This window comes from Arachis stenosperma, chromosome 7, assembly GCF_014773155.1.
Source record: "Arachis stenosperma cultivar V10309 chromosome 7, arast.V10309.gnm1.PFL2, whole genome shotgun sequence".
In the NCBI taxonomy this organism is placed as follows: domain Eukaryota; kingdom Viridiplantae; phylum Streptophyta; class Magnoliopsida; order Fabales; family Fabaceae; genus Arachis; species Arachis stenosperma.
This window is the reverse complement of record NC_080383.1, coordinates 24,316,996-24,327,522: the sequence shown is the minus strand read 5'-3', so window position 1 is coordinate 24,327,522 and position 10,527 is coordinate 24,316,996. Positions and strand designations below refer to the sequence as shown.

Here is a 10,527-nt window from a genome sequence, read left to right as displayed (position 1 = left end):
AGCTACTTTCCCAAGAACTCACTTGAACTAAATGAATTTGTTTTTGAGATTTTTACTGTATTGCATCGTTTATGGGTTGTCTTTTTTTTTTTTTTTTTTGAGGTCATATGTGTTTTGAAAGATTAAAATAGTGACAGACAATGCAAATTGACAAAAACAAGAGTTTTATTTAGGTATTTATTTTAGGAGCAATGTTAGGGGGTCAGCAATATTTGTGATTGGTAGCCATCAATTAGCCATCAATGATGATTTAATGGTATGAGATTGGTGTGATATTTTATCTAATGGCTCATCTTTCTCTGCTGATTACATGTTGGTCAAAATACAATAAAATTGCTGGCCCCCTAGACTTTTTCTTTTTTTAGTGATCAATAATCCTTTTAGTGACATATCTTCTCTATATAGTAGTGATTGCACTAACTTTTTTTGATGTCTAGAAAGTAGAAAGTAAAGAAGAAAAATAAAGACAGACTTAAACAGCCACGCTCAGATTCTTCAGCAACATATCCTTAAACTATTGCGAAGGTGATTATTCTATTGTGTTAGATTGTTGTACTTTTTATTTAGAAAAAAAAACTAATCCAAAAGCTGAGCGAAATTTTTTCGCTAGGAATTATGTAGTAAAGATGTAAGTTTATAGATCTTTCTTTTTATGGGATGAAATAGAGATTGAAAAAAGTAAGACCCACACTTTGAATAACAATAAAATAATAAAAAATAACTATAAAAAAAATTATTTTCTCTCTCTATATCACTCAATCTGTATAATAGAGTGTCCCTTCTCGCTATCCAGTATCTACAGAAACGAGCAAATTAAATCAATCCATATAATTATTATCATGCATGGGTCAATTTCTCACTATCCTCAGAAATCGGCAAAGAAATCTTTCCAAAATTTTTATCATGCACGTGTTAAATTCGTTTTTAGAAAATTTTCGATGATTCCAAATGTTTCATAGTAGTTTGTCGCATCCGTACACTACAATTTTATTATTTCTTTTGTTTTCATATGCACAATAGACATGTCAAATTTGCTTCTGCATGTTTCAACTACTGTAGCTGCTTCACTTTTTCCTATAGATTTCAATGTTGGGCACGGATTCGGTACGCCGCCCTTCTTTTGGGTACCGAAATGCCAAAAGTTTGTTTGGCTTATTGGTGTGCCTTTTTATTGAGGAGCTATTAGATCTTTTATATTTTTTTAGTCCAACGGTTAAAATCATTCTAAATGTAATTTGATGTGATTGGCTAGTTAGTTTTTTTTGCAGCTTTTATGTCAGTGGGGTTACTTTAAAAATATTATTCTTTTTATGGTTATTGTTGTTATATCAAAAATATATGTGGGTTTATATCAAAAGATTAGAAATATATTAGCTTAAATTAATTAGAATTAAGTATCTCCTGTTATGTTAATGTCACTTTCAGCTCCTTCAACCTTTCTCCAGGAAAACCAAACCGTCCATTCTTCAACGCTTTCTTAACACTCTCCAACATCTTATTCGCCGCAAAAATTATCCTCACAACTTCAACAGCTCCTTCTTCACCATCAACTCCTCCCTCTTCTTCCTAATCTCCGCCACAAGCTCGAGCACCCAGCATCAACCATATGGTCAGAGAAGAGCTTGAGGACTCCGACAAAATCATCGGAAAAAAGCTGTGACTGGAAACGGCGCCATTGGAGAGAGATCTCGGGCGTTGATGGCGTCAAAGATCGAATCCATCAGATGGTTGAGAGAGAGGGAGAGATTGAGGGTGCCGGCAGCTATGGATTTCAATTCCATTCTTCTTTCTTCTTCTCCACCATTTTTCTAACCGTATTCCCTTTCTCTCTCTCCCTAATTTTATACAAAATCAGAACAGATTAAGAAACAAGTTTTTATTCAATGAAAAATGACCAGCTTTAGGTACTCTTTTGATCGAATTAATGGACAGAATGACCCTATGATTTTATTTCAATTCTATTTCTGTCTCTGTTGGTCTTGAAGATCAAGTTGAGGATTTCGATGGTTAATTGTGATCACTATGGACAAATACGAGGCTGTAAAAAATTTGGAAATTGGGAATTTCGGTGTTGCCAGGCTCATAACTCATGAGTCATGAGGAACAAGATTTAGTAATTTGGGGTTTAGTAATTTTTATTAATTATAGTAATATAATCTGAGAAATTAGTAAATTTATAAAATAATTTTATTAAGGATTTTTTATTTAAATTACATAAATATATGATATGTACAATACGCAAATTAGTGGTTCAGTCCCTATAGATATAGATATAATCATTTTAATCGGAAAGTTTTAATTAATATAGGTGATAGACAGATTTAATGGACAATTTTAACTCAAATCACATAATTTAAAACTACTTATTTAAGCACGTCATTTAAAATTGTTAATTTAATATAACAAATTTGATATAAAGTTTTTCATCTATTCTATTATTTAAAATGTTCAAATTATATCGTTTAAATTATATTAAATTTTTTAAACTTAAATTATATATCGTTTTGTTACGGTGGGTAACCGGAGATTAGTCCAATGGATGGCGTTTGGCGGCCCAAGTGAGTGATGGAGGAGGACTCCAGGTAGGTCCGCAACTCGGGAGGCTCCGTCCGACTTGTGCTCGCGTGTGAATGGGGGGTGGTACCTGCAAAGACACTCCGATGCCTAAGTTAGCAAGGGTGTAAGCAGGTCTTAGAGAGTATTGGACTTAGGAATACCTGAGGTGTGTCAGTGTACTTATAGTGGTGAGCCAATAACCACCGTTGGAGTAGTGCCGTATCTTTAGGATAATAACCGTCCCATTATCTTAGGGAGGTTAAGATATGGCTTTATGAAGTGGTTAGAGAGATTTCAGGGGCGGTTTCCCATTTGAATGAGTATTTATCTGCCAGCTAATCTCACAACCGACTTCTTCGTACCAAGTCGGGGTTGACACCGACCTCTAGAATGGAGGTGGGTGCTTTGCTAGGCTTAATCTATTGGATCAGGCCTTTCGATTGGACCTGGGCCCTTAACATTGGGCCGGGGTATGAACAGTGCCCCTACTTGAGCCCAAATTTTCTTTAAAGTTTGGGTTCAAGTATTCAACTCGGGTTCGTAGTCGACTTGTTTGAAAGAATACGGATGGTGAGAACCGACGTGATTTTCGCGACTTTTGGTTTCTGACAGTTACGTCAATTCAAGCGTCGTGTCCGTTGAGGGATCATTTAGGGATTGAGGGCTTTGGTAACGGTGCAGTCGCATTAATGACTGCCTCGTTTTTACCATTATGCCCCTTAGCCTATTTATAAATACTTTCCCTCTCTTTCCATTTTCCGTTTCTGCAATCTTTCAAACTTCTCCTTATCCTGTTTGTGTTGCATTCTTGTGTTTGAAGACTTCAGTTCTCCCCAACCTTCATTTTCGGCTAAAGGTTAGTTCTGTTTTTCCCATGTCATTTTTGTTTGCATGTTTTGTTTGGCGAGTAGATAGGTTGACCCGTAGATTCTAGTTTCGAATCTTTCTTCTTTAGTGGCCTTGTTTTTTGATTTTCTTTTTTCCTTTTTCCCTTTTGTAGGTTTTCTGCCACTTTTCTTTACATAAAAAATGGCTTCTGTAGACATTCTTTCTCAGTGGGTTGACGATACGGTCCTTGGGGAGGAACCGTTGGTCGACGCTGAGTTCGTCACCCACCTTCGTACTCACCATAGGCTCTGTACTTCGGACGAGGACGAGCCCAAATATGAATTGATAATCCCGGGTCCTGAAGACCGGGTCTGCTTTGGGAGAGTTGATGAGGCGACCCCTCACTTTTTCTTTATGTATGAATGCATGATCACCCGTTTGGGTGTTTTTCTTCCTTTCTCGGATTTTGAGATATCCGTTCTGCACCACTGTAAGGTTGCCCCTACTCAACTCCATCCCAATTCATGGGGTTTTTTGAAGATTTACCAGTTTATAAGCCACGCTCTGGACTTTCCGACTTCCTTGAGAATCTTCTTTTATCTTTTCCATATGACTAAGCCCTTTAGTGGGCTAAACAATAAACAACAATGGGTATCCTTCCGAGCCATTCAAGGTCGGAGGATTTTCACCCTTTTTGACGAATCTTTCCACGACTTCAAAAATTTCTTCTTCAAGGTTCAAGCCGTAGAGGGTCACCACCCCTTTTTTCTGGACGAGCATTCCTCCCCTCGCTTTCCCCTTTATTGGCTGCCGGCCACCCCTTGTGAAAAAATTGGTCTAGATGACCTAGACGAGGTGGAGGCGGCCATTGTAGGGTTTTTCCGAGAAGCATGGGGGAAGGCCCCATACTTGGATACGAGAAAAATCCTCCAGGGGACGTCGGTATTTGTTCAATCTTGCATAGGTAGTGCATGCATTTCCTATTTCCGAGTTGTATTTCACCGACTTGTATTTTACCGACTTGTATTTTGCCGACTTGTAACTTGGTTGTTTCTTTTGTAGATATGGCAAAGAAAAATGCTCAAGAGTCCTACCAGAGGGTGCAGGAAGCCAAGGCAAAGTCTCGGGCCAGGTCCGGGGGTTCCAAGGCGGTCGTCTCTCCTCCTCCTCTTCCTCCTCCTCCTAGAAATGTGGGTACTCCCTCTCAGCCTATTGTTATTTCCTCCTCCTCAAATTTGGCTCGACCACTCCCTTCTGCCCAACCGTTCTCCGAGCCAGAGAGTAAGAAGCGCAAGACTTCAGAGTCTGGCCCTTCTTGGGAAGGTGGTGTTAGGGCGGAGGCTCTTGCCTTCGTCCGAAAGAACATCTATCCACTTATTAATATGGATGATGTTTCTGTTCGGAAGCACCTTGCCACTCTGGCCGAAGAAAGTTTTAGGGCGGCGGGAGTTTGTGGCAAACTTCTGGACATGTTTGAGAAGACTCCCCTCAGCTCCTTGGGTACTTCCCCAAAGGTCGAGGAGCTGGAGGAGAGGCTTCTTATGTTTGAAAAACATCAGAAGGAGTTAAAGGAGGAGAGGGATAAGTTAAGGAAGGAGAGAGACGACCTCCGGAAGAAGGAGAGCGAGCTGCGAGCCCAATGTACTATGGAGGTAAATTTAAGGAAGGCAGCCCAGGAGAGTTACCAAAGCCTATTTAAAGATATGGTGGAGGTGAAGAAGGATTTGCTGAACTCTCGGACTGCTTATGCTGACTTGGAGGACTCTATCGCCGATGGCGCCGAGGAGTCTTGGAGAATTTTCCTAGAGCAGGTCAGGGTTATAGCCCCCGACTTGGATCTTTCTCCATTACATCCTGACAAAGTGGTGATTGATGGCGCCATTGTTGATCCTCCTGTTCCCGAGGTCCTTTCAGAGTCAGACCTAAAGACTCGGGGGCAGAGGATTATAGAGTCTCTTCCTCCTTCTAAAGATGATCCGAGTCCTTCCACTCCTGCTCCGACTTCCTCTTTGGCTCCTCCTCCCGGTCCTGGTGACGTTCCTCCTGGTGGTGGTGATTCCTCTGCAGCTTCCAAGAAATGACTTCTTTTTATTTTGTGGCTATATGGGGGCCCGGCCTGTGGGTCCCCCTTTTTTAAACTTCTATTTATTTGCTGGTGGTGTTTGAACAATTTGCTTCTTGGCCTTTTGAGGCCGTAAACAAAGTATTCTGTTTGTTGCCCTTTTTTGGGATAAAGGTTTAAACAAAATAAATTCCCTTTTTTGGATAAGGGTTTTCTAATCAAAGTGGGTGCCCCTTTTTGAATAAGGGTTTAAGTTACTTTGCGCGTATGCATGCTTTTCTGTTTTGGATATGTTTGATCTTTTCGGAAAAAACCTTTTGTTAGCTTGCATTGTTTTCTCGAGCCTTTTCGTGCAAAGGCTCGTATGCAACCTTTAAACTTCTTCTAGGTTTCTCAATCTCTTTTGTTTATCCTTTATACTCAACTTTGCTTTGGTGAGTTTTATGACTTAGGTTATTTTTGCAATGCGTTTTTCTTCTACTCGGTGTTATGTTCCGATCTGTGGATCGAAGCTTTCCGAGTTTCTCTACTCGGGATCACTTTCCGACTTATGAGTCGGGTTAGTTCACGAGTTTTTACGATCGACTTGTATAACCTCTTTACACCGACTTGTACCTCGTCGTTTTATCCTGACGACCATCTAGGTCGATTCATGGGATTTTCACGCTTTGTCGAGCTTAAGTCGGCGCGTTTCGTAGAAAGACTTATATAAAAATAGAGAAGGATATTTAAGAGAAATATATTAATGAAAAAGATCTTTATTAATCGGGAAGGTACCTTTTTGCTACTAAGGGTCTTAACAGTATATTTCCCTTAGCCTCTACTATGATGCCTCGTTAAAAACCCCTCTCCAGAAAAAACCCTTTTTTGGGAAAAAATCATGAAGCTGGAAAAAGAGTACATCAGGGAATAGAGTTCGCTTCTAGCTGTAGTACCTTTTCATATTACAAGCATGCCACGACCTTGGTAACTCAGTGCCATCCAGGTCGGTTATTTTATAATAACCTTTCCCTAACACTTCTTTGATTTTGTATGGCCCTTTCCAATTGGCGGCGAGCTTTCCTTCCCCCGACTTGTTGACTCCAATGTCGTTTCTGATTAGGACCAAGTCGTCTACAGCAAATGTTCTTCGAATGACTTTTTTGTTGTATCTGGTAGCCATTCTTTGCTTTAATGCTGCTTCTCTTATCTGGGCGTTCTCTCGGACTTCGGGGAGCAAGTCGAGCTCCTCTTTGTGCCCCTGTACATTTCCGACCTCATCATGGAGAATTACCCTTGGGCTTTGCTCACTGATTTCTATAGGAATCATGGCTTCTACGCCGTACACTAGTCGAAAAAGGTGTTTCTCCTGTGGCGGATTGGGGAGTTGTCCTATAAGCCCATAGCACTTGGGGGAGCTCGTCAGCCCAAGCTCCCTTTGCTTCCTGTAATCTCTTCTTCAGTCCTGCCAGTATGACTTTGTTAGCTGCCTCGGCTTGCCCATTAGCTTGTGGGTGTTCTACCGAGGTGAACTGGTGTTTGATTTTCATACTGGCTACCAAACTTCTGAAGGAGGCGTCGGTGAACTGGGTCCCATTATCTGTGGTGATGGAATAAGGTATTCCATACCTTGTGATAATGTTTTTGTAGAGGAACCTGCGACTTTTTTGAGCGGTGATAGTAGCTAGTGGTTCTGCTTCTATCCACTTTGTGAAGTAATCTATTCCCACGATCAGGTATTTGACTTGCCCTGGTGCTTGGGGAAAAGGACCTAACAGATCCATTCCCCATTTTGCAAAAGGCCAGGGGGAAGTTATACTGATGAGCTCTTCTGGTGGAGCCACGTGGAAATTTGCATGCATCTGACATGGCTGGCATTTTTTCACAAAGTCTGTTGCATCTTTCTGCAAGGTCGGCCAATAGAATCCTGCTCGGATCACTTTTCTGGCCAATGACCTCGCTCCGAGATGGTTTTCGCAGATCCCACTATGTACTTCCTCCAACACCTCGGTGGTTCTTGAGGTCGGTACGCACTTTAGTAATGGCGTTGATATCCCTCTTCTGTAAAGGACATTTCTCACCAAAGTATAATGTTGTGCTTCCCTTCGGATCTTTTTAGCCTCTTTCTCCTCTTTGGGGAGGATGTCGAACTTCAGGTATTCGACGAGGGGGTTCATCCATCCGAGATTTAGGCCGACTACCTCAAGTACCTTTTGTTGATCCTCTGTTTTTGATACCGAGGGCTCTTGGAGGGTTTCCTGGATCAGGCTTCTATTGTTCCCTCCGGGTTTGGTACTTGCTAATTTGGATAGGGCGTCAGCTCTGCTATTTAGGTCCCGAGTTATGTGCTTAACCTCGGTTTCCGCAAAGCGCCCGAGGTGTTCCAAGGTTTTTTCCAAGTATTTCTTCATATTGGGGTCCTTTGCCTGATACTCTCCACTTATTTGGGAAGTCACCACTTGTGAGTCGCTATAGATTGTCACCTTTGTGGCGCCAACTTCTTCTGCTAGCTTTAATCCTGCAATCAAGGCTTCATATTCTGCCTGATTGTTTGAAGCTAGAAATTCAAATTTTAAGGAGACCTCTAACTGGGTTCCTTTTCCATCTACCAATATTATGCCTGCGCCGCTCCCTGTTTTGTTGGAGGACCCGTCTACATAGAGTTCCCATGTAGTTGGTTTTTCCTCTTGTTCACCTGCGTATTCTGCGATGAAGTCGGCGAGGCACTGGGCTTTAATTGCAGTCCGAGTTTCGTATCTCAAATCGAACTCGGAGAGCTCTATCGCCCATTGAACCATTCTCCCTGCAACATCCGTCTTTTGAAGGATTTGCTTCATGGGCTGGTTCGTACGGACTCTTATTGTGTGAGCCTGGAAGTAAGGTCTTAGCCTTCTTGAGGCTATTACTAAGGAGTAAGCAAACTTCTCTAGTTTGTGGTACCTTAGTTCAGGACCTTGTAGAACCTTGCTGGTAAAATAGACCGGGTGTTGCCCGATCTCGTCTTCTCTGATCAGGGCTGATGAGACAGCCCTGTTTGCGACGGATAAGTATAGGACGAGGTCTTTTCCCGGTGCTGGTCGGGTTAAGATGGGAGGTTGGCTCAAGAATTTTTTGAACTCTTGGAACGCCTCCTCACATTCCGGAGTCCATTCAAACTGGCATCCCTTCCTTAATAGGGAGAATAATGGAAGGGATTTTAGTGCTGATCCTGCCAAAAACCTGGAGAGGGCTGCAAGTCGGCCGTTGAGCTGTTGAACCTCTCTCAAACAAGTCGGACTTTTCATTTCTAGGATGGCTCTGCACTTGTCGGGATTGGCCTCAATCCCTCTTTGTGTTAGCATGAACCCTAGAAATTTTCCTGCTTCTACTGCGAAGGCGCATTTTGCGGGATTTAGTCTCATCCCATGCAACCTTATAGTGTTGAAGACTTGTGAGAGGTCGGTTAAGAGGTCGACTTCTTGCTTGGTTTTTACTAACATGTCGTCGACGTACACCTCCATTAAGCTCCCTAGATGGGGGGAAAACACTTTGTTCATCAGCCTTTGGTACGTGGCTCCTGCATTCTTTAATCCGAATGGCATGACCACGTAACAATAGTTGGCTTTTGGTGTGATGAACGATGTTTTCTCTTGGTCGGGTTCATGCATCGGGATTTGGTTATATCCCGAGTAGGCGTCCATGAATGATAGGTATTGGTACCCTGAGCTGGAGTCCACCAGGGTATCAATACTTGGTAAGGGATAAGGGTCCTTAGGACAGGCCTTATTCAGGTCGGTATAGTCGACGCACATCCTCCATTTACCATTTTGTTTTTTGACTAGCACTACATTGGCTAGCCATGTTGGGTATTTGACCTCTCTGATAAAGCCGGCTTCCAGGAGCGCCTGTACTTGCTCTTCTACTATGGAGGCCCTCTCTGGGCCGAGCTTGCGTCTTCTTTGCTGTACAGGTCGGGACCCTGGGTAAACCGAGAGCCTATGAGACATGAGCTCGGGATCAATCCCGGGCATGTCGGAAGCCTTCCAGGCGAAGAGGTCGGAATTAGTTTTTAGGAGTTCACCCAACCTTTGTTTCAGGGTTTCCCCTAGGTTGGCTCCTATGTAAGTCGTTTTGCCTTCCTCTTTACCGATTTGTATCTCCTCGGTTTTTCCACCGGCTGGGGTCGTAGCTCTTCTCTTGTCCTTGTCCCACCTAACTCTATGGTGTGGACTTCTTTGCCCTTTCCTCTCAGATTCAGGCTTTCGTTGTAGCACTTCCTTGCCAATTTTTGGTCTCCCCTCACCGTTGCTATTCCTCCTGGAGTCGGGAATTTCATGCAGAGGTGAGGGGTTGACACTACTGCTCCAAGTCGATTAAGGGTAGTTCTGCCAATTAAGGCATTGTAGGCTGACCCTTCATCGATGACTATAAAGTCTATACTCAGAGTCCTTGATTTTTCCCCTTTTCCGAAGGTGGTGTGAAGGGGTAAAAATCCCAGTGGCTTTATTGGCGTATCCCCTAACCCATATAGAGTGTCGGGGTAAGCTCTCAACTCTTTTTCATCTAACCCTAGTTTGTCGAAAGCGGGCTTGAAAAGGATGTCCGCCGAGCTTCCTTGATCTACTAGGGTTCTGTGGAGATGGGCATTAGCTAGGATCATAGTTATCACCACGGGATCATCATGCCCGGGGATTATCCCTTGCCCCTCTTCTTTTGTAAATGAGATAGTGGGGAGGTCGGGTGTCTCATCCCCGACCTGATAGACTCTCTTCAGATGTCTTTTGCGAGAAGATTTGGTGACTCCACCTCCCGCAAATCCTCCTGAGATCATGTGGATGTGTCTCTCAGGGGTTTGTGGTGGAGGATCTCTCCTATCCATATCCTCTCTCTTTCTCTTTCCATGGGTGTCCGACCTCTCCAAGAGATATCTGCCAAGCCGACCTTCTCTAGCAAGCTTTTCTATCACATTTTTGAGGTCGTAACAGTCGTTGGTGGAGTGACCATATATTTTATGGTACTCGCAATACTCGCTGCGACTTCCCCCTTTTTTGTTTTTAATAGGTCTTGGGGTTGGCAGCCTTTCAGTGTTGCAGATCTCTCTGTATACATCCACTATAGAAGTC

At 42.8% G+C, this 10,527-nt stretch overlaps 1 protein-coding gene across 1 annotated transcript; it reads left to right on the top strand.

Moving 5' to 3' along the window:
• The first annotated feature begins 4,274 nt into the window (after nucleotides 1-4,274).
• Nucleotides 4,275-5,465, top strand: LOC130939586 (uncharacterized). Its single transcript, XM_057867679.1, has 3 exons — nucleotides 4,275-4,326; nucleotides 4,447-5,160; nucleotides 5,299-5,465. The coding sequence occupies exons 1-3, from the start codon at nucleotides 4,275-4,277 to the stop codon at nucleotides 5,463-5,465; spliced, it is 933 nt and encodes a 310-aa protein (XP_057723662.1).
• The last annotated feature ends 5,062 nt before the right edge of the window (nucleotides 5,466-10,527 follow it).

Bases quoted from the DNA above. Each gene is read 5' to 3' on its own strand.
- LOC130939586 (XM_057867679.1), top strand. From the start codon at position 4,275: ATGGGGGAAGGCCCCATACTTGGATACGAGAAAAATCCTCCAGGGGAC. The intron at 4,327-4,446 runs GTATTTGTTCAA...TTTCTTTTGTAG, and splicing joins AAATCCTCCAGGGGACGTCG to ATATGGCAAAGAAAAATGCT. The intron at 5,161-5,298 runs GCGCCGAGGAGT...AGGTCCTTTCAG, and splicing joins GGAGGACTCTATCGCCGATG to AGTCAGACCTAAAGACTCGG.